Raw genomic sequence first — 24932 nt, forward strand, 5'->3', positions numbered from 1 at the left:
TTTTTATTGTACAACTTGGGGGGCTGATCTGCAGTGCAGTGCACTGGAAAAAGATGCAACTGAAAAAGAGTTATGCTACAGATGGTTAAAATAAAAATAAATAAATAACAGAATCGTTCACCCGGAAACAAAAGACTAATTAAGTCATCATTCTTTAACATGACACAGTTTGCATCCAATTTAAACAAGCAACTTACATAACCCATAGTGACTACTGCATTGTTTTATCCCAGGACATAATCATTGCCTTCATCCCCCTAAAATATCTTTGGCCACTACATAAATGCATGAGATTTTAAATGAGTGACCCTGACTTATGTGGAAATGAAATCACTGGCATGTCATACTTAACACAAATCTTTGATGATGTGGATCCAAAAAGTACTCATCAGTTCAGCCATCTACGGAAGTCAAAGCATGACAGCCCAGTAGCTGTTCACTTAGCCAGTTTGTACAGCTGCACTCTCGGCAATTAGGTACATTTCCAACACCAGATGGAATAAGTCTGTCAAGTCATTTCAGGGCAAACTAGTACAAAATCAAATCATATTACTGCCTTCAAAAATTTAGCTTTGACAAGGATGGATAAGCACTGTAGCACCTTAAACATAACAGTTTTTTCTTTGAACATTTTTTGCCACACTTTGCAGGAATCAAACAAAGTCCAAAGCTACGATCTGGAAAATTCAGCATACATTTATCCATTTTCCCCTGGTCAGACTGTGAATATTAGCGGACGAAGAATTATAGAGCAATTTTCTGTGTACCTAGCCACATCCTCCACATCCCTCAGTTCTTCCTGGGGAGTTGCCAAGATGTTTCAAGGAAAGATGGGAGGTGTGAACTGCTCAAACTCAACCTATAATTTTAAACACGACAAGCAGGAGGGTGCTCATCTCAGAGCAAAGTCCCCTCATCTCAGAGTAAAGTAATCCAATTTAAATGTGGGTTTAACCTCAGATCAATTCATGCATACTAACGTGTCATGCAAGAAGGTTAATTTTAATTTCAAAACATATGCTAATAAACACTGCAAACACAGACACGTTAAAAGGCACAGAGCAATGATTGATACTCCACGTGTAGAAGCACGTAGATCACGTAAATGGTAAATGGTAAATGGCCTGCATTTGTATAGCGCTTTTCTAGTCCATAGGACCCCAAAGCGCTTTACACTACATTCAGTCATTCACCCATTCACACACACATTCACACACTGGCGATAGCAAGCTACATTGTAGCCACAGCTGCCCTGGGGCGCACTGACAGAGATCTAAGTTGAAAATCCTTAAGACGACTTCTTGAAAGGACATTCTCCAAAAGCACTCTTAGAGCAGGAATGCTGTACTTTATATGTGTTAGCTAGAATGATGAGACTTTACTAACCATTTGAGTTTGTCATTGGCTCCTGAGGAAAAAGTGGAGCTTTTGATGACCTCTCCCATCTCCTCACGACAGAAGCTGAAGTTGTTGATGGTCCACATGTAGGAGAACTTCACCACTTTGATCTGCATAGAAAAAGCACAGGATCGGCTGAAACCAGATCTCCTTTTTTATATATTTATCTATTCTATATGGGTAAGTGGTCTTTGGTCAGCCAGGACTTCAAAACCGCACATCAAAACTGCCTTTCATCTTAATAAACACTGACAACAAACGAAGGGAAAGAAGAAAGGATAATGGAAAAGTAGCCACGGAAAAAAAAAACAAAAAAACAATTTTGCAAGGACGTAGCAGAGATGAAAAAACAGACATCATCAATGACATACTTTATCTAGCTTTGCTCTTATCAGGAAAGTGTTATCTGAGCTAGTAAAGCCTACACTGCAATAACTATAACAAATACAATTTCATAGAACAGATAACCATTAAACAAAGAAAACATGTAAAATGACATCAATTTTTATTTAAAAAAAATAAAAAAATAAAAAAAATTAAAAAAAATTGGCTGGTAATGTAGAAGCCATCAGGGAAAAAGCATATCAGCAAGCTAGATTTAATATTGCACAAATACCAAAAAAGTTAAAAAAAAAAAAAAGATTCACCATTAAAGATTAGCAAAAGCTGCACCAGGCTGATTAAAGCAAAAGATACATATTGTGTAACACTGTTCAAGAACACCTTTATGGCTGAATTACTCCTCCAATTTAACACTGCACCTTGTAAGTTTAGAGAACTTTTTTTAACATTCAAAATTGATGCAGCAGAAACAGCGATATCGCCACCTTGTTAAAACACAGAACCTAGTTCACCCGCAATATAGCTCAACGTCTGACAGTTTATCTAGTAATCTGGGTGTAAATTATAGTAGTAACTGCTAATATAGCCTTGAGCCTCTAGCCTCAAGCAGAAATAAGAAGCAGGCAACAAAAATCTCTTACCAACAAACCAACAATGTTTGAAGAAGCTTGAAGCAATTTGTCAGACTGTGCATAGCCAATTCTAAAGCAAAGATTGTACTTTATAAATGATGAAGATAATTTTGCTTGCATGAATCAAACTGACATTTGATAATCTACGGGCAGAAAACAACAAAAGGAGGAACCGAAAAAAAGAGTATCTCAACCTCCTGACTGCATGAAAGCATCCAACAAAAGGGACCGATTACCAAGTAATTACCAAATTACTAAATTCAGAGTTCTTCTGGGGTAGAATTAGATTGTTTTGCTAAATCCAGCCAGGTAGTGCATATGGTACTGTGCAAAAGTCTTGAGTCAGGCCTCATTTTGTTATATTTTGCCTCCAAGGAACCAAACGTTCTTCTAATTTTTAACGTGGTCTTGAGCAGTAGTTCTCCTGGCTAGTTAATCATAGTTTCATTTAAAAATTAGCTGCTTTTTAACTTATTTTCAGACCAGAAAATATGAACATTTTCACCTGCATTTTTTTTTTTTGGTTTGTTTGTTTAGTAAGTCACTTAACTTGACTCATTCAAGCATAAAAAAGGAACTTAACAAAAGTGATAAAGCAGTGTTGTATCTACACATAACAGGAAAAAATGGCAACAAAGGGTTTTTAAAGGTGCTATGTAGCAAACGGTCAGGAAAGTTAAACCTGTAAAAAATGCAGCAAAAAACAAACAAACATTGTTTTATAATGTTTTTGCAACACCAAGTTGATTCCCAAAGAGCTATTGGCCATAAAAGTGGCCAGTCTAAAAACCACTTGCAGCCACCACTGCTAACCCTCAGCCTCCTAGTGGAAACACCTATGGTATCAATTTCAAAAGTGACTGCATTCAGAATTTGCCCTGTGACCTTAAGATAAAGGTCACCGGGATTCAAACCTGTCTGAGAATTTTAGCAGCTACACCTATTGGTACCAAAACTCCTACGCTACCTCGTTATGTAATCACATTTTAAAAAAGCTGCTTGTCCACGTTGCCTGCCCGTCTAGTGGGGATATAATAACAATAACTAAAAGTCGTGTTATTCAGCAAACACCAGACACAGGACCTGAGAAATGTATTTGGTCCATCAGTTGATTGATCTACTGTTTGCTGAACCCTTATCAGAAACAGTCTCAGTGCAAATGTGGCTGTCAGAAAGCAATTTTTAAGGAAGCGAAATGAGAAGAAAAAGCTGAGGTTTGCCAAATTACACAAGAACTGGGCTGAAAATCAGTAGCAAAAAGGTCTTAATGAGTGCTAAATCCAAATTTCTAATTTTTATATCAAATCATTTTCAAAATGTATTAAAGAAGTCAGAGGAGAGGTACAACACAACACAGAGGTTCTGTCATCCTTTGGTGCTGCATTTCAGCCAGTGATCTCGTCAGAAACGATGGAATAATGAAAAAAGAAAATATTGTCAGATTTTGATTCATCATGCAATACCATCTGGAAACTGTCTGATTGGCAACAGCTTCATTTTTCAGCATAACAATGATTCCAAAAACACTGCCAATGCAAAAAAAAAAAAAAAAAAAAAAAAGCACCTGGATGGAAGAACACACAATGGAACACACAACTATCAGGCATGGATTCACATCCCCAGAGACTGGACTTCAAAATTATCTAAACAGTTTGGGATCATCTGGAAAGTGAACAAAAGGCAGATGACATCCAAAGAAGATGTCTGGAATTTCCTGAAGAACTATTCCTTATAACTACTTAAAGACATTACGAGGAAGCTTGCCGAAGTGAGTTCGGGCTGGTTAAAGACAAAATCTTATAAATCCTCTAACATCTTTAAAGACCACAAATTAAATAACCTCAGCATTTACAAGGGGTGAAATTAAAATTATGGTTACAAAAGCAGTCCAGTAAAATATACCCCATTTCTTATTTCTCAGTTTGTACATCTTCATTTCCTTTTTTCGCAGAGTATCAAATGAAGGAGGTGATAAAGAGATATGAGGAGAGAAGAGCTGAGGCAACAGGCGTTGAACAAAATTAAAAATCACTGCTTCAGAGCCTCATTTAAAATTGATTTCTAGCGAAAACAACTATTGCCACAGGTGTGTCATAAATTGCTTTGTTATATCCCAACTACAGCTGTATTTGTTTCATCTCAGATGGTCAACGGTTTTGCAAATCAGCAAAATATTATCTATTAAGTCTACTTTTTAATTAAATTAAAAACGTGGTGCAATGTGATCAGATATACTTCTTTTGTTAAATCACACACACACACACACACACACACACACACACACACACACACACACACACACACACACACACTTTTTACTTCAGATGCATTTTAGGAATTGAGACATCCTTCAGCATTGTGTGCTGAGATTAATTTCCAGGCAAAAGGACAGGAGACACAGGAGACTGGTTAATGGCACTGGTTAGTGGTTACCATCTTAAGTAATGCCTGACAATCTAACTATAATATTTCAAGATGCATTCTGGCCTGATTACGGTTCAGTTTAGTAAAACACAAGGAAGTGAAAAAGTGAAACACAAAATATAAAAAGTCATGCATTACTCACCTGAGTATAACACCAGCTCTCAGCCACAGGACTGCTGGACATTTCTGCCGGTGGTGGGGGACTTGGTACTCTGGACATTGCCAGCATTGATGCTGAGAGCACAGAGTTGGGCAGTGGCAGCAGCCAGATGTGGGATGAGGTGGTATGAGGTGTATGAGGTAGGAAAGGTCCAATAATCAGTCAAGCTGGCTGCCTCTTAAACCCCTGCCATACAGAGAACAGCAGAAAGTTGAATTCAGTACAACAGACTCTAAAATAGCTACAGGCTCCCTGTAGTGTCACAGAAATACAGCCATTAAAACAGTTTGACTTTTAAAGCAACAAAACCGATAACTAAGAAATCTGCGACCTTGTGCATCCCATGTGTGTATGTGCCTCTCTTTGTACATGTCATGGCAATTCTTAATTAAATGTTTGGAATAATTGAGTGGTATTTCCCAGTAAGTAGGAAGCAAGGGCTCTGGATTTATTTGTTTTGGGGCAGGGATAGCTCAGTAGGTAAAGTGGTCACCCCATGATCGGAAGGTCGGGGGTTCGAATCCACTTAACGGCTACCCTGAGGTACCCCTGAGCAAGGTACCGTCCCAACACACTGCTCCCCGGGCGCCTGCTTAGTGGCTGCCCACTGCTTCACTGAGTGAATGGGTCAAATGCAGAGAAAAACAAGTAATTTCCCCATGGGGATCAATAAAGTATCCATTATTATTATTATTATTATTATTATTATTATTATTATTATTAATATTATTTAAAAGAGTCTTTGGCAGTCAAAGCACAGCAGCAGCGTGCACTCGGCTTCACTAAGGGAACCCTTCCTTTATCTGCGCGTGGTTTCGTCTTTGTTTTGCTTTGAGATGAACAGAGTGCTGTGCCAGCCACGTGATTCCAGCCAGGCTGCATCCCATCCGCTGTGGCTGTAAGTGAAGGGCAGGACTTAAGACTTTCATCTCAAGCAGCCAGTCTGTACTCACAACACACACAAGGTCACACTTTACTTTCAAACGACTAAGAAAGGTCAAAGTTTTGTTTGATAAGCACCTGTTCCAAGGCTGTTTTTATTCCAGAATACTGCGGTACAGATTTAGACTGTAACGGCTACATCACCTCTCCGCTTCCATTTGAAGCAAAGCGGAGTTTCCTCATTATTTTCCTATTCTAATTTTTGGTCCGTTCTATACTAGCAGTCTCAAATGCCTGAACATCTTACTGAAAAATAAAAAGGAATATGCACGGTTTGGTTTCAAAGTGTAATTTCTCTGCTGTCTAAATCTCTCATTTCCTCTCGTCTCATTCCCTTACGCTCCTTTCAAGTTCCTCTCCACAAATTTCATACCTAAGTCATCAAGGTCTCAAGATCTGGCTTTTCTCACTCAACCTGCAAGTCCCCCTGATCTCCTGCCAGAGAAACCTTTCCACTCCATTGCTTAATTAGTGTCTGATTGAAAGACAAGTTTAGGACCTAAGAAAACTTGGCAGAAACAGTACTGGACCAAGAATCCAGAGAGACAAAAAAAGGGAAGGAAAGGGGTAAAAAGGTAAGAGGAACCTCTGTCTCTTGGTGAGTGGATTGGAAACAGAAGAGGCGACACGCGGACCTCACCGGCTCTGGAACCAGACAACTTAATTAATGTTTAGAGCTAACGCCTGAATCTGATCATCTCAATTCAGTGCCCCCTTTTCTTCTTTTGTGCCACTTGTATCTGATGAAAACACTGGTGGCATTTTCACTCAGTAAAACAATAAAATATTAATCAAAAAAAAAGTCGGGAGAAAAAAAAGCTGTACTCATTTGCAATTTAAATTACCTGAGACTTCCTGGCAATTAATTACAGTCTATACGAGTGAGCGAGGGTGATTTTTTACATGCATGTGCTTCCTCGTGTCATCATTCTGGTATTGTATCACAGTGTATTCAAGGCACAATTTACCAAGTGGCTTTCTTGTATCGTGTCCCTTAAAGAACACAATGAATGCCTAGTAATCACAGGAAATCAATTTAAGAAAACATGACAACACTGGCAGCACTGCTAACAGCCTCACAGCTTTCTAAATACACCCAGATGACACTTAACCAGAAAAAAGCTTGGGATGTTTTTTTTCCTTGTTTTTCATGACAAACATCAAGAGCAAAGCAGTAGGAGAAAAGCAACAATAACAACTGAGAGACAGAGGAGATGCGTGCTAATCATAGGACTCCCTCAGGAGAAATGTCTTCAGACAGTTCATTTGTCACAGGAATCTGAAGATGACGGTGTGAACGAAAGGAATGGCTAATAGGTGATAATGCATATGATGTAGGGAAAATAAATATTGTCACATTACAGTGTATGGCAGGCACAAAGACTGTGCTCTCCCAAAGGCAATTAAAAGACAAAGGAAAGAGGTAATCGAGGTGCTGTGGTTCAGATAAGGACTGAAGAATTTTTTGCAGCTACTTGGTAGCCATCAGCACTTCTAAGGTTGGATAAAAAGCAGTGAAAATTAGGATGAGGATAAGAAGTGCTTAGAAAGAGAGAGAGCAATGCAGAAGAACAGCAAACAAGTTCAGATTCTGCAGAGTATACATCAAAATTTCTCTGCCTGCAAATACAGCAAACTAAAGAACTAGACAACAGTTTACTCTTCTGTAACAAAAGCATACAAACGCTGTGCTAGGGATGCTGCATTGTGAAGACTAAATGACCTGTCCTTCTTTACCACTACAATTTTTGAGGGCTATTGTTGTACTGAACACCACTAAAGTAAGAGGTTCTATTTTTAAATCTGAAAAACTAATGTCACAAGCTCACCAAAGTATTTTCTGCATGGTTTTCACATGCAATTTACAGGCCATATAAAAATGAATTGAGTCACAAAGATGTCACCATCTGGTTTGTAAACTGCCATTTCGAAGACTCGGTTTTAGCATTGTGGCATTGGCTCTCCTTTTTTGTTTGTTTGGGGGTTTTTTGTAACTGTTAAGTTACAAGATAAAACTACAGAGCCTGGTTAACAGTGCTGCGATGGACTGATGGACAACATCACACAGTCACAGAAACCTGCTAACGCTAGGCGACTGTTAGTCATGACAAAATAATGCTAAAAGGTTAAATGTTCACAAAAATGTGTACAGGGGAGTTATTTAAAAGTTTGCCCCCAAACAGCTGTTGCAAAAAATCTTCATTTCTGCTGGGCATTTTAGCACAGAAGTCCATGGGGACTCATCTTCAGAGCAATTTGTCATCATTTGAGTAACTGGAAATGAAGAACCGTTTCTGGCACTTCTGCATGAGCCTTATTATAGTCTTGGATGTTGCCACTCTGGTTTTAACCCATTCTGCACTTACAATAATTACAGTTTAATCAAAAACAGAAAGTGCACGGTAGAAAAGAGAAAATGTTCTGCACTCCTGTCCTTCAACATCGGTTTTTGCACATCTTTATTGAAAATGTCATTATCACAAAATCTTGACTGACAAGACACATCATTCCTGATTTTCTGCACAACAACCTCAGCACTAAAACCTCTTGCAACCATTCATTTTTTAACCTATGGTTCATTTCAAGAAGTCATGTTTTAACAAATGTTCTTACTTTACATTCACATAAGTGTCAAAATGGTTTATGTCTCTCCACACACTTACACTTAATGTCTCTCAACACACACTTAATCTTAAATGATATACAACAATTTATCAGCTCTTTGACATTAGAATTTCCTCAGTTTTTTACATTTCAGGACTACAGACAGTGAATAATTAGAAAAAGAAATAGTTTACAAACTACATAAGCAGAATAAATGTACCCTACAGATCAGAATTCAGTGCTATGTTGAGTTATAAGTGTAACTTGTGGGCTTCCTTAGGGCACGTCGTCATTTTTTACCTTTTACCTTGCAGAAGATTATGTTCAAGATGCCCCTTTCAAATGACACCTTAAAACCAAAATGCAGCCGGCAAAAAAAAAGCATGGCACAAAACAAGTTTGATCTTCTGTTTTCTGTATGTATAATGCAGAAGGTGTGACTGTGTAGCAAAAGGAGTATAGGAGGATGGGCCAACTTCAATCCACATTCTCATCCCATGTCTGCTTTCAGAAAGGTAGGCCAGATGAGGAGAGTGAGACCTGGAGCCCATTTATATTCATTACAGAAAGACAGTCTGCTCTCACTCTACCAGTCCAGTCACCATCTCTCTCCATCTCTCTGTCACATACTTCAACACGCCAGGGAAGAGACTCTGACAAACCAAAAGACAGATAGATTCAACTTCTTCTGCATAAACAAGAGGTAAGCGAAGTGATGCTGCGTCTGCCTCTGTCATCAGGATGAGAGCTAGAGGCCACCAGCTGTCCAGACTGTTACAGCCCCACGGTATACCGGTACCACATCACTAACATGTTACACACTAAGTGAATACATGACACTCGGCTCATGGTGTAATAATTCCTGTGCTGCGATATTCACTCCATCTGTAAATTTTACGTGGTGATAGCATATTCTGTGCATATGTTACCTCCATCTGCAAATCTGATATTGTGAAGAGCTTACAATGCATATTTACACTCGAGGACACATTTCTGTTCATTTGTTTTTCCATCTGTGCTTGTGACAATCTGAATAGCTGGTGATGCACATCGCTTGCACAGCCTTCACAACCTCAGTGTCAGTGAGAACAATGCATATTTAGCTTGTTTACTTTCAATATGTCTAGCTGTTGGAGTATTATCTTTACTTCATTGCAGGATAAAAGTATTTATTGGCCCTTCTAAAAAAAAATAATAATAATCTTAACAGGATCAAAGAAATGCCAAGTTTGCCAGACATTTGATATTTAAAACATTTCCAATCATTTAACTAGACTTGCTTGGGTTTGCCAGATAAAACGTGTAGATCACCAATAAGATTTCCATGCAGGATCCGTTGGTGCACAGGTTAACAACCATGGTGTAGATAGGAAGAAATGGAGAAAGGATCATGTGAACAATGTTGTAGAGGTGAGGAGAATATCAGCCAGGATCATGAGTTTGAAGGTAGAAACTGAAGCGTTGATGCTGAATGTTCTTCGATGAAGAAATGCAAGTAAAAAGGAACAGGTGTGATGAGGTGGTGTTAGAGAGATATAGTGTTAAAAAGAGAAAAGCACAGATGGCAGAGAAAAGGATGGATGAGGTGAACATGCATTTCAGGAAGAGGCAGGAACATAGGGTGACAAAAGGTGGGGAGGACTGGGAAAGTACAGCTGAAGTGGTAATTTGCTAAGAAGGTGTACCCTGTGGACAGAGAAAAGGAGACTTGGCTTTGAATGAGGAGGTACAGGAAAGCATTCAAAAGGGTTAGCAAAGAAACAAGAGGGATAGTCAGGAGGACGAGTAAAGTAGACAGAGCATTGGGAGGCTAGGTGGCAAAGAGAAAGGAAAAGGTGTGTAGTGATTTCTATGTGAGGCTGGAAAGGAGCTGAAAGATGTTTAATATGGAGCTGCCAAGTAGGAGGAAAAGAGGAAGACGACAGAGAAGATTCATGGATGTGGTCAAGGAGGATATTCAGAAGGTTGATGTGACAGAGGAGGATGCTCGGGATAGGGTGAGATGGAGGCAGATGAACCACCGCAGTGACCCCTAAAGGGAGCAGCCGAAAGCAGAAGCTCATGCATAGAAATGCTGGAGAGTGCACATTGTTAAGCTGCTGGGCTGACAGAGCATACATCAGTTGTAATTTTCTCTGAATTGTTAGCCTGACTTCTCCCAGATCTTTGACAAAGAACATTTGCTCATATTGTTTCCTCAATTAGACTGAACAGCCATAATGCTAAAACCACTGAAAGTGTAATTTTCTGGGAATCTTCAGATCCTGATATTTACTTGGATGTTATTTGACATGAGGCACCCCCTAAACATCCTTGCAAATGATCACATTCCCATAGCAATGTCACTGGCAACGGCCTGCAGTACAATGCACCGTACCACACTGGACGGGGGAGAAAAAAAAAAAAGAAAGAAAGAAAGAGAGAAAGAAACAGAAGAAAATGAGTCAACAAACATGACACAGTGTTGACTTGGTCTCCAAATTCCTGAGATTCTAATCCGATCTAGTACCTGCAGGCTTTGTCAAAACAAAACCGGTCAATGCCTTATAACCCACAAGACCCAAAAATCTGATTCTAACATCCTGGTTGCAAATACCACATGGCACCTAAGAGGTAACATATTCATACCATGGTGGGAGCTGCAGGAGGTGAACCTGTATAATATTCAGCAGGTTGGATCATCAGCCTATAATATCTTCACAGATCAATAATTTGCAATTATGCCAGTGACTGTGGCTACAGAGCCAGTCGTCCTAACATAACATTCTTGGCAGTCCATTAGGGTACCTGTTTCAGTGTAATACTTCACCTAATTAACTGATAGTTACAGCCAGGGACCACTGCTGCATTGCACATTTTCTCTTTATGCTGCTTCTGCTGTCATGGCTAAATAGTAGCAAAAACACATGCAGAAAAAATATTTAGCTTTACTATCCCTACATATAAAATGTCGCTGTTGAAAAATTACAATCTACATTTACCATCACCACGAGTTTTTGGATTATGAACACAAGTGTAGGTGGTGTTCATATTCTAAAATTAATACTTGTTCCAACATAATCTAATGTCACCTACTCTAACTTTACAATAAATTGCCATTCTAAAGACAAACGGATCCTATTGTGGTTACATAAGTTATGTAGAGTTATAGCAATGTTTTTGTATGAAAAGGTTAAGTTTATCCAATAAATCCTTCAGTATGACCATATGGCAGGGACTTCAAGCAACCTGGTCTACTGTGAAATAGGAGTGACAGAACAAAACAACAAAAAGCCTTCTGGAATTCATTACAGCTATCGCAGAGTCTCAAAAACAGAAAATATATTCATTATACAAAAGAAAAGGAAAAACACATTCTACATGCAAGCACACAAACACACATCAATACACAATTAGCCTGTCACTATCTTAATTCCCTTTACACGGAAAATAAAATGGAAATGTCAAAAATATTAAGTTACCTACTATCCTCTCCCTCAGAGAAACAGGTGGGAAGGTGCTGAGACATCGCCACCAGGTGGACAGGGGGTGGAGGTGCGTAATTTGGCCGCTACAAAGAAAAGCCAGAATCACAGCAGGGATCCTGGAGTGTTTAGAGGGTCACCTTGTGCAACAACAGGCACAGAGCAAACCTGTGAGGTACACAGGCGGGCTGCAGAGTTGAGAGGGACAGACTACAAACACTGAAAACCTGCCAGAAAACTGAGGTTAAGTGACAAAGTGCTGCAGACTTCAACGTATGTGTGACGCATTTCTGAACGTAAATCAAATGCCCACATGCTAGCTCATCTTTTCACAGCCTAGAGCCAGGCCATGTTCTTCTATCACCACCACCACAATTCTCTTTCCTCCAGCTCTGGTGAGCAGTCTGACAGAGGGTTAATCAAGCCTGTTCATTATAACGTCAGATTTCATAAAAAGCTTAGGCAGTATGTGCAGATCCATCTGGGGGGTTAGCAAGATTGATCAAGTAAAGTAGCCGACCCTCATTTCTAAAACTCACAGATGGCTGGAGGTGCACATCCTGTCAAATAAGTACATGCACATGGATCATAAAAAAGGAAGATATCCCAAATATTCGTTATGAGAGATTCTGGATTTGTAGCAGAAATTAAGGGCAAGAACACTGAAAATATTTGAGCTTGCTGCAGGAGACACTGGCAGGCAAAACATGAAAAGGGAAGGAGAAAAGCCTCTCAGTGTTGAGAGAAAGAACAAGTCTAGATGTGGAGAATGTATAAAAACACTGTAAAACAGTGTCTGTCCATCTTGCCCGAGGCAGTGCTGATAGCCCTGACATTCACTCAGAGAAAGAAAAAGAGTGAAAACAGGGATAAGAGAAGGCCAGGAACAGTGGGCACACATGCATGACAGAGCTGAGCATAAATTCGTCAGCGGGTTGGGAAGACGCTGTAGTGTGTCGGATCCAGGACCGCAGGAGGTGTGATGGATTAAGAGGCACTGGCAGAGACAGAGGTCCTCCCTGAACCGTGGAGCAAACTCCAGCGAAACACCATCACTATCCCTCTCCGTATCACCAGTCATCTTCTCTCACTCTCCATTTCTCACAGCTTCCTTCTCTCTCCCCTTTTTAAATCACCTAAACTCTCCGTTTTCACTTCTCTTAATCCTTCTCAAGACTGCTATAAAACTGAGCAACCATGCCTTACTACATACCTTGCTTTAGATCTACTAATTCACGTGGCATTTTCTACTTTAGATGATTTCAAACGAGAAAGGTATTACTTGCAGCTAAGATAACAAAACTACTATAATGCTAGCAAATAAAACAAGACGGCTTAGCTCAAAATATATCCCCAGCTGTACTGCAACACATAACATACCGATGCATGTACTGTATGTACTGCATGTACTGTAAGTACGTCACAGTGTTTGCTATAGTCATACCAAGAAATAATTACATTTTCAATACAGTAAGTGAAGTCAAATCTTCCAAACTGGAGGAGTTCCAAACCTCCTCTGGCATCAACATCAGCACAAAAAACATTTGCTTGGAGCTTCATGTCATGGGTTTCCATGGCTGAGCAGCTCCTGTCGGTGTAATATACAAGTAGCCCAGTACGTCTGTGCATCTAATGTAATAGTAAGGCTGAAAAGACAAGAAAAGAATATTTTGGCAGCATTTGCCCTTTTCCATCATCCTCTCTTAAATCCTCCCACTTCTCCGTCATATTCTGATCTTTACCAAATCTCTCCATTGCTCTTCTGTTGCAGAGCAGACCAGCTGCTACATGACTCAAGTGCACATAAAGGTTATATAAAGAGCAGCTTGTACACAATTTAAACTACAGTTAAAACGACTTGAGAAGTTTTAACACAATGCAATGCAGTCCAGAATTTACACATGAATTACAGGTCGGGCAAACCTGTAGGTGAGAATGTAAACATCTGATTCCATGGTTTTTACCCTCTCAGCTCCCTAGTATAAAGTGTACATTGTGTTTCCTGCATCCTATATACTCTAGAAAAGTAGCAAACCTTGTCTAAATCAAACAGAGTAGTTCAAATCTATAGCCAACTATCTCATGCTATACAGTGTAGCGCAAACATGTTAAACCACTCGTCTTTTGTTTATTTTTTGTAGGAAATTTTGAAAAATGTGCAGTCAATGATTGAAACACATCCAAACATACATAGAAATATATTCTATAAGGGAAAAACAGACTGGTATGTCCACCTTTGTTTTTCAGCACAGCCTGATCTCTCTTAGCCAAGCTTTCTTCTAATTTCTTTAAGTGGTCTTCAGGAATAGTTCTCCAGACTTCTTGGAGGACATTGCAAAAGTGCTTCTTTGCATACCAACTGCCTTTTGTTCCATTCTCTGTCAAGATGATCCCATGCCGCTTCAATGTTGCGTGCTCATTTCCAGGCTCTGAGGAGGCAAAACCATGACTGATTGAAACATGTCACTTCATAAGACCAGTTGCCACCAATTTTCAAATAAATTCTTGTGTAATTTGGCATACCTCAGTTTTCTACCCATTTCCCACCTTTAAAAATGAAAGAAAAACTGGAGAACACAAGACTACTTTACGAGTGGTGGCTCAAGATTTTTTGCACAGTACTATATGTGAGAATGGGAAACCTCTTGATTTTCCCCAACACTATTCAAATTGTGTGTGTCAAAACACCTGCAGTCTGTTCAAAGTTTTTTCCTCACACAAAGATGCAACGTGTGAATAAATATATGAAAGTGAATGGCTTGGTATACTTCCTTACACATGCCAACTGCTTTTCTGCCTTTTAGGATTAGAAAAATGCAAATTAATCTGTTTGCATACTGGCAATATTCTTTTCCCATATTTTGCAAACTCCGATAGAAACCATTCCAATGTAACATTTTTATCAGTCAAATCTGCAGGAAAGATAAAGGACTTCTCTCACATATGGGGTACCTTTTGCAAGTGGTACGGAAATACAACCCCTGTAAATAATGTGCCATGCTATGCTGGATTTTTATGGGCCACATCTCAAGCCTCTCAGTCTGCATTCACACAGTTTGTCCTTGTACACTTCTCCAGTGTGATCAATTAGCTCTATATAATTACTGACAACACAAGTGACAAACTAATACTCCTAAGCGTAGACACACACAAACAAACACACACAAAGACACACAGCAGAAACAGTCAAACCTGCTGAGAAAATTTGCAGCCCTGAAAAAATAAAAATTATTATATACTCTGAGACAGACATCAAATCATAGTGGGCCCATGTTGCCAAGATAACAGAGAAAAGCTTTTTAAATGACAAAATGATATTGGCTGCAGCAAGTCCAGAGATTTTTCACTGTCTTCTTTTCCAGTGCCCAAAGCAAAGTCTGTCTTACTATCGAAACAAAAATCTTCTTTTAGCAATGTATTTCTTCTAAACTAAACTGATACAAACATCATTTGTATAACGTTTTCATACACTCACTGAGGCAAGGCTTCATTCAGCTTCACCAACTGTTCTCTTACATATAACTCTCCCTCTTTAATTTCTGCTCAGCAGAGGCTCTCCGCACGAAGTTTCAGTCTCGTGAAGTGAGCTGAGCTTGAAGCAAATGGGAGGAGTGAATGGAGAGAGGCAGAGTTGTTTTGTTACCGCACTCGGTGCAATGATGCAATTTATAATTAAAATGCAAATGGAACGACAGGGAGTCTCTCTTCACCTTGTTTTCACTTTACTCCAACATTCTCAGGGGAGGCTGATCTCTGCCCGGGATCTATGTATCCAAGTCAGTAAATCAATTTTATATGAAGCACCGAAATCAATTTGAGACTTAGGCTATACAAAAACTCAAGTACAAGACACTGTTTAGCTGAGAAAAAAAACTTGAGATGCATAGATGGACACATCCAGCCTGTGGCTATAAAAACAGTCTTTTGCTTTGCTATGATGATGTGAGGGATTTTAAAAAGCTCAAATCCCTAAATTGAAAACTAAAAGCAATTATTCAGCAACAAGAAAACACAGACCTGTCTGACACGTCCACCACTGACCTGTCTCTGTTTTGACTATAGCTTATCACAAAAGGTGGTTCAAGCATCCCCTAAGCTTTAATCTCAACAAACAACAAAGATAAACACTGTGGAATGAATCATTTGAGAAAGTTTTATATCAAAAGTGTGCCTGACAGAGAAAACGATGGAGAGGAGGCCTTTTTTAGTGGTTGTCCTTCAGCATGACTTTGTCATGTAACACATTTCCAGCTCAATTATCTGCATCCAGTGGATTTCAAACACATTTAGCAAGGACCAGAGAGCTTGGTAATTAGCAGGATCCCTGGCTCATAAGGGGACCAAAAACAAAGCCTGTCTTTAGCTCTATCTTTATCCCCTTCGTTTGTCTAATCTCTTCTTATCCTTCTCTTTTCACAAAGGGTGTTGGACATCATGTATGCACTCTGTCAGTTTCTTTGTATGCCAACAGGTTTCAGCTTTTCTGGACCAAAGCATTATGCAAAATGAGAAACTTGGAGTAGGCCTGAAAATTAGTAAACGGGGACTATTAAATTGTATCCCACATAAAACAAATTCAATTTAAAAAAAAAAAAAAAAAAAAAAAAAAAAAAAAAAAAAAAAACCCTATATATTGAATTACTCTCCACTTCGTTGTTAGGTACACTTTACAAATACTGGACCCCTTTTGCCTTAACAGGTTCCCAAATTATTTATGGCACAGATTCAACAAGATGCTAGAAGCATTCCTCAGAGATTTTGGTACATATTAACACAATAGCTTATAAAGATTTGTCAGCTACACATCCATGATCCAAATCTCCAATTACCAGTACGATCTATGGACTGTGGAGGCCATCACGGTCATATTCAAGAAACCAGTTTGAGCCATTTGCACCCATCAGAAGATGGTTACACTCGGGTCATAAAGGGATGGAGATGGTCAGCAACAATACTCAAGACAGACTGTAGCATTTAAACGATGCTCAATTGGTACTAACAGCCCCAAAGCCTGTCATCAAAAATATCCCACTGAACCACTGATGGAAGGCAGGATTGATCCATGATGATGTTTACAGCATTTTCTGACCCTACCACCAAAAATCTGAGACCTTTGCATTCTTCTATTGTCCAATTTTGGCGAGTCTATGCAAATTTAGCCTGTTTTCCTGTTGTTAGCTGGCAGGAATGGCACCCAGTGTGGTCTCCTGGTGCTGTAGTCCATGTGTTTCAAGGGTTGATATCTTGTGCATTCAGACACACTCTTCTGCATACCTTGGGGGTGATGAGTGAGTTTGTGAGTGACAGAGTCTGTCTCAAGTTCAGAGGAGAGTGGCCAAACTACCTTTCTCCTGTGAACTCTGATGTCAAACAGGCATTTTGATCCAGAGAACTATTGCCCACAGTATATTTTCTCAATTTCATACCCTTCTCTGTAAACCGTAGAGAATGTTGTGTGGAAACTTCCCAGGAGATCAGCATTTTCTGCTGGTATTAAAGTTAAGACCATAGCACACCCACTTTCCATTTTTTGTTTCCCTTTTAATTATGGCTTGAAATCCAAGCAACTTTGTGCATCTCCAAACATTTATAAGATTTAAGTCTGCCACCAATAACCATGACACATTCAAAGTCACTTAAATCACTTTGTCCTCCATTCTGATGCTCGGTTTAGACTTCCCTAGGTTGTCTGAATCATGTCTACACGCTGTTGGTGACTGGTCGATCAGTTATTTAAGTAAAAGAGCAATTTAAAAAGGTGCAACTAATAAAGTGGCAGGTGACTATATACTCACGGGACCCTGTAGCATAGCACAGAATGTCATGTACAATGAAACAAAACTTAACAGACCTCCAAATGCAGCATTGTGTAAACTACAAGGAGTATTGAATATCTGATAAAATATACAGCCTGAACTATTCCTACAAACTTGATAAAGTACCAATTACTACTGTGCAATTCTGATTTACAGATTTCATGACATTGTTAAAACTCAAGGTATTAAAGTTAAGACCATAGCACACCCACTTTCCATTTTTTGTTTCCCTTTTAATTATGGCTTGAAATCCAAGCAACTTTGTGCATCTCCAAACATTCATAAGATTTAATTTCAGCAAGGAATAATTTCATTATCCTTAACAATGTTCACTATGGTGCTCTGTCTAGAATGGCTGCCTATGCTTGCATTTAGTAGCTTTGAGTTTGAATTCAGTGACAATTATACTTTTAAGTACCATAAAGCTACAAATAATCCTCTTTCAGGGGAAGGGGGGGGAAAAAAAAAAAAAAAAAAAAAGCAGATTCAGGGTTTTGCTAGCGATTTTAAGATAACAGTGGTGGGCTACATATACAGTAATGATTCCAAAATCTCACAGTAAACTACCGAGAGCTTAAAATATTTACTATGTAGAAACAGTGGTGTAGGAAGGAAGCAATTTCAGGCACAATGAGATTTTCTGCCATTTTTTCCATTTATTTCCTCCTTACCATTCCCTCCTTACTCTCCAACAATTATAATGACGAACTGTGCCGGCAGCAGTACAAGTTACTGAATTTGTGGGATGTCATCCTCAACAGAGCCGTGTGTCTGCAGAGTAAAAGAACAATGACAACACATGTGAATCCACTGATATTGGATTGGGGGGGGAAAAAGAAAATATTGTAGAATTTTGAAAGCATGTCTTCAAATACCAAGTGCCATTGACCATTCACCAATTTATCTTTTCTTCTTGTATTGCTCTCACACGGGAAAAAAAAAAAAAAAAAAAAAAAAAAATCTGTGAAAACCCATCAATGAACCAAATATTAATGTAAAGTATGAACGTCTTTTTGTAAAGTACATCGATTGCTGTCACATCACTGTGCAGCAATATTGGGATCAAGGGTGCTCTAATGTCATCGATGGTCAACGCTGGGATTCTCTCACACTACCACTCGTCTTTACCTTGGGGAACAATATTCCTGCTTCTTACCAGATGTCAACAAGAACAATTATCAAGAATAATTCAACAAATGTTATCAAGAACTGTCCAAGACTGTGTAGCTCAACCAAGGCTAAAAACTACTGCCAAACCATGAATGATTTGAGTCCCGGAAAGATATCTGGATGACTTGTGTTTCAATTTTCTTTAAAACAACAAAAAACAACACGCGTCTTCTAATCTTTCCTGTATCAATTTGATGTGATCCAATATGACTAATTTTATCTCATCCCTAAAGATTTCTTCCCAAAAATTCCTAGATTCAAATCCAAATATGGATCAACTCCAAAAGTAGATCAATACATGAAACTAATAACAAAACCTGGAAAATGAAATGGGGGAATTAAAACAAACAGCACAGCATTTCTCTCGATTTCTCCAACTGTATTTCTAGTTACTTACTAGTAACTAGTAATACTTTCTCTTGTGACTCTTAATCACAGTAGTATAACATCACAAAACATATTTTTTCTCCAATAGTGACTTTTTTGGATCGTCAGCGATACAATTCCCTGCTGATTGTAAAATGATACTTCTGAGATGCCCATTGTTAAAGGGAGCAAAATGACTCAGACAAGTAAGAAATACCACACAGAGACTCAAGTCACTTGCAGCTTAGGTTATGTTTTGAATTTGCCCAAGTCTGTATTAGTGAGCTTGACCAAATAAACTGGCTTCCTGAATCCAAAAAAAAAAAAAAAAAAAAAAAAAAAAAACTAACATCAACAAGAAGAGTTAATTCTTAAGAAATAGCCGAAGCAAGTCGTGAGGCTGTATTTTAAAGTACCTACAGATGAGAACAAAGAAATAGACTTAGTACTAATGTACTTCCTAAATTTATACAATCACAGGTACTTTATATCCAATAAAAGAATACATCTGAATGCATGATTTAATATAAACTGTCAACAAAGTAATTCTAGGAGATGAATGAACCATTTAAGAAAGTTCATTCCTCTCTTTATTTAATAGAGCTACAGAATTCACAAAAACATACTGAAACCAGGCAGTCTCACAGACCATTGATGAGATTTGGAGACAGATGCAGTGCTCTCTGTCTTATTGCTTTGCTGTTGCTCTTTTCAGTAAAAGAAAGGAAAAGGTAGTTGTGCTAATAAGTTCAGTTCCATCCATCGGTTACACATGGTACGACAAGGGTTGCTCCTTTGTGTGCCCCAACGTCACTCTGCTTCCCAATTACGACGCTTACACACATACCCACACCGACACCCACACATGCATACACTCATTTATATTCAGGAAGAATTTTAAATGCTCTTCATTAAATTCCTAAAAGATGGACCAAAAGTGATCTTCTCACCTTTTACACATTGTTATCTATACATTAAAGAGCACAGATATTATACAGCGAGGGCTGAAAATTACCCATCTCACTCGGTAAAGTGCCAAACCGCAGCCCTGATAATAAGAATGGAAATGCAGGTAGCACTAACAGATAAAAACACTGTTGGTCAGACTAAGCATTAACAGCAAGGATACATAAACCTTTAAAAGAGAAATGTCAGAGAAATAAAGGACAGGTAAACAAGCATCGGTCTATTCTTTCAAACTATATTCGCTCTCATTTTTAGATCATTTGCATAAAAGTTGAATGTTTCATTTGTAACAAGTATGGTTTGTTAATGTAGCTTCAATAAATTTTATGGCGTTTTCTCTTTCAAAAAAAAGATATGACATTCAAAATGCTAAAATTTCAAAAGTTTCAACTTAAATGTAATTTTGAGCTGACATTTTCAGTATTTACTTGGAGGAACCCCAGTCGAGATAGTGGTGGGCGCTGGGTGCCTGCAGACGAACATCTCTGTTTGTCTCCTGACACCTAAATGCCAACCTCTATCCTTGCACCACTGAAGTGGAAGAGACTGCAAAGTTGCAGCCAAAAGCTGATACCACCCAGCTGGAAATGTGTCATATCATCTATATTAATCAGCCAGCATCCTGATTTGAGATCAGTTCATTACCTGCACAAGGGAGCTCACGGAAAGTTGGCACTGGCAGAATCAAATCCAAATTCCCATGAAACTATTAAGATAACAGCTGCAAAATAACTGCTGGTGTTAGTAAAGGTGACAAAACCTTGTGAGTCACCCTCCAAATCTAAGCCTTTCTAATTTGTGTTAAGGTTACAAGTGTTCCCCTTAGTATTCTCTGCAGCACTGAGCCTTTTGGAGGGTCATCAGATGTTGCTTGGTACCACAGTCAGTTCTGAAAACAGGAAATGCCAGGCAGATAAAGCTGCTAGACTACCACAAACACACATTCACATACAAACACACTCTCTCACACACAGACACACACACACACACACAGTGACATTTCAGATCTTCACAGTAAATCTGGGACCGTAACCAACAGTTATGCTCTGAATTGAAGCTTCCCTAATTCATCTCCTTCTCTTTCACCATCTCTGAGAACACTCCTGCCACTATCAAACTTTTAGCACTAAAACTCAGCTTCCTCGCCTGTTCTGCCATTTGAAATTACTCACGTTAACCATTTCAAATGTTTTGTCTTTTGTCTAAATGGCCTTTGTTGAAGAATGCCTTTGGTGAAGACCCCCTCTGAGATTATCACTCTTTCTAATGAAGTCATTTGTGTCAGGCAGGCACATTCCAATCTCTAAACAGCCAATCAAAAGCACCAGAGAGACTTTCTCTGCTCTGGCAGATGCCAGGATGGTGGCAACAGTAGACAGCGATGGACTTAGAGATGGAGGCAGATAAAAAAAGAAAAAAGAAAAAAAAGAATGACAAGCCTAAAAAACAACATAAGACAGCACCCATTAAAGAAAGAAAGAAAGAAAAACGTTAAATATATAAACATAATAAATATGTAAAAAGTTATTTAAGATGGTAATGAATGGGGAAAGAGATGGATATAAATGGAAGCATACATGCAGACACAAAATGAGTAAGGGAGAAAGAAAGCAAGGAATGTCTTTAAAGACAAAAACTAACACAAACACAAAATCCAGATGTCAAAACAAATTAGATTTCAGTCTAATAAGGGAGGTTTGGAGTCTTCTCCCACCCCCATTCTCTGCGGCCTGCTGGAGCGGGAGGGCTAGTAGGAGGAGTTGGCCGTCCGACTGCGGTCTGGGGTGTGGGGCCTCCCTGCTGCTGCGGAGTCGGGGTGGTCTGCCTCTCCCCACCGCAGGGAAAAGGGTAACACCACCTGGGTCTGGGTGCAATTCCCCCCTCCAGGGGCAAGGGTACCTAGACCCGGTTTGTAGAGTACGCTTGGGGAGTGTGATCGTGTGTACAGCGTCTCTTTATGTCTGTCTCCACGTTGGTTGAGTGTGGAGTGAGTGCATATGAGAGCATGAGGGTGGGAATGGATGTTTGTGTCTGTGTGTGCCTGTATGTCTGTGTCTATATGTCAGGTTGGGTATCAGACGCCACCTCTCTGGGGACACCTCAGGCCCTCCAAGGTTTGGAGGCCTATCTCCACCCACCACCACTTCCCCTGCCGGTGGCGGACTCCCTCAGGTGTCGGTGTGTTGGTGGTTCTTTGTGTCTGGGGGTGGGCGTCCGGGTACACACCGGCTCACTCCTTGGCGGCCGCTTGTCGGGGCCTGGGGCCTGGGGCTCGCTCGGGCCCCCTTTGGAGGTGGGGTGCCCCCGGCCTCTCGGCCTGGGGCTCGGTCACTCAGGCACAGCTGGGGGCCGGCGGAGCTCACGGGCGCGTCACTGCAACTCCCCCTGGCTTCTGCTCCGCGGCTGCTGGGCGAGCCCTCATCTGGGACTCTCCTCAGCTCTTACTGGGACAGTGGCGCGGCTGCCCCTCTGTTGGTCTTCCATGGTCTCTTGTGTTCTGGGGGCCTCTGGATGTCTGGAGTTTTGATCTCCTCCATACCCGCTTCACACCCTGGAGGACGGGGCTGTGGCCCCCCCACACTCCCTAGCAGATCATTACATGGAGAAACCTTTGGAATGCAAGCATGCTGATCCACACAGGTATGCACACATGGGTATTCACAGACGCGGACTAAAGCTTTCTTGGCTGCTGCCTCAAAGCACACTGTGCGCTGTCTATCTTGCGTGCTGCACAATATCGTTTATTATTTAGTAAATATTGATATCTATGACTAGCTAGTTTATTGTGATGGTGCTTTGTTTTCTCTATTATTATGTTGCTCTTTGTTGTTTGCTGTCTCCTCTGTTTGTTTTTTTTGTTGTTTTTTTTTTTTTTTTTTTTTCTCCATACAGGTGACCCAGGAGTTCTTTTTTTTTCTCTCTCTCTTCCCCCCCTTCTCACCGTCTCTTCTCCCCTTTGGTTTTCTTTCTTTCTCTCCCCCTCTTTCTCTCATTCATTCCCCCTGTCCTATTTATTAAAAAAAATAAATAAATAAAAAAAAAATAAATAAAAAAAAAAATGACAAAGGATGAACTGAAGCTCTGCCATCACGTAATGTCGCATACTGCTGTTTCTGATGTCATTTAGCAAAGAAAAAAAAAAAAAAAAAAAAAAAAAAAAAGATTTCAGTCTCTGTAACTTTGGATAAGCAGGCTGGACATGTCTGGATGAGCCATTTTCTTCATATTTGCAAAAAGAATTTTCAAACACAAATATTTCATTGCAGTTTTCACAGTGAGATCTCATTAACTACATAACTAGAGCCATGATGATTCCCACAAGAGTTGCTACCAAAGTAAAATAAAAATTAAAAAGTACTCTGGTTTCTAGTCCGGTCACTTTTTGTCGATAAAATATCTCGAACAACTTTTGTGCCCTTACCCAGAGATATCTGTGAAAGGAACAAAATCAGACACAGTGAAGAATGAAAGATGTAACAATAGAAGAAAAACGAAAGTGGTGCTGGACAATAAACAAGCATGAACCTGTCCGGTCATACAGTATGTGAACAGTATTGTACTGGTTGGTATTAAAGTGAACTGGGCTATCTGTTGGTATGCAGTCAGTCAGATCATTGGCATCTTACCATTTGCCAGTCAGTACACTAATTAGATAGGCTGAAGTTTTTTTCGTAGTTATATTCAAGTACATTTTGCTGATTGTTAACTTTAACAAGTAGTAAGATTTAGCTGAGATCAAAAAAAGAACAACACACTAGGACAATTTAATCTTCTATATTTGAGTTGAAGTAATGTGTAATCATCTCCAAGCAAGCAGAAAACAGGACTTCAGTGGGTATACAAATATATATCAAGCATTAAAGATATATCAGTGAAGTACACTGGTAAACTGCAAAAAGCATATTTGAAGAAAAAAAAAAAAAAAAAAAAAAAAAATACTGGAGACCACCAATGCTACGCTTCAGCCTCCAATCAGGCAGACCTATTGATTTCAAAAATCTACGTCGCCGTGTTCTTCAGTTATCACATTCACAAGATCGTCAGAAAACTTGACCTCTGACTCTGACTTTGAGGTCACTGAGATTCAAACCCAGATTTTTAGCTGGTACAACAACAGCATCAATCTTAAGCTCCTACATCTCTTTGTTCTCACATTCAAACTTAATTGTCCATGGCACCCACCCAGCATGGTGACGACAATACCCCATTGGCCTTGGTTTTGACCATTTTCAAGTCAATGACTGTAAGTCCCATTCCAATCAAGTGCACATGCTCAGAGAGTACACGTCACGTTCTGTATCATACAGACCAAAATTTATGTCAAGGATCATCACTGGTGATAAGAGCTAGGTCTTCAGGGATGACTCAGAAATCAAACACCAGTAGTTTAGTAAAACAGACCACATCACCCAAGCCTGAAGGATGCACATCAGCTCAAGCAGTGCAGCAAGGAGCATGCTGTGCTACAGTTAGACTGTCAATGGGGAGTTCTACTTTAAACATCCTGAGGTGTGTGAGTGAGGACATTTGGTGAAAACAACCTGAACTGCTTGGCTTGATACTGTGCCATCATAACATTGTGAAAGTTTTCTAGCCACCCTAGCACAACAGCTGCTCACCACCTCCCCTACTCAGCATATCTTGCTGC

General features: G+C 39.6%; 1 protein-coding gene across 4 annotated transcripts in view; it reads right to left on the bottom strand.

Moving 5' to 3' along the window:
• The window catches only part of spop (speckle type BTB/POZ protein), a 97796-nt gene that overhangs the window by 46597 nt on the left and 26267 nt on the right, over positions 1 to 24932 (bottom strand). For 3 of the 4 annotated variants that reach the window (XM_085404593.1, XM_085404591.1, XM_085404592.1), the window contains 2 exons: positions 4939 to 5142; positions 1387 to 1508 (listed from right to left, as the gene is read on the bottom strand). In XM_085404593.1, coding sequence (XP_085260719.1) covers positions 1387 to 1508; positions 4939 to 5025 — 209 coding nt within the window. In that variant the 5' untranslated portion in view covers positions 5026 to 5142. Of the gene's footprint in view, positions 1 to 1386; positions 1509 to 4938; positions 5143 to 14200; positions 14396 to 24932 lie in introns of all 4 variants that reach the window. The other variant, XM_085404594.1, reaches the window with a different exon arrangement.

This window comes from Rhamphochromis longiceps, linkage group LG4 (assembly GCF_057381845.1).
Source record: "Rhamphochromis longiceps isolate RC_006_pf linkage group LG4, R_longiceps_female_GT1.1, whole genome shotgun sequence".
In the NCBI taxonomy this organism is placed as follows: Eukaryota; Metazoa; Chordata; class Actinopteri; order Cichliformes; family Cichlidae; genus Rhamphochromis; species Rhamphochromis longiceps.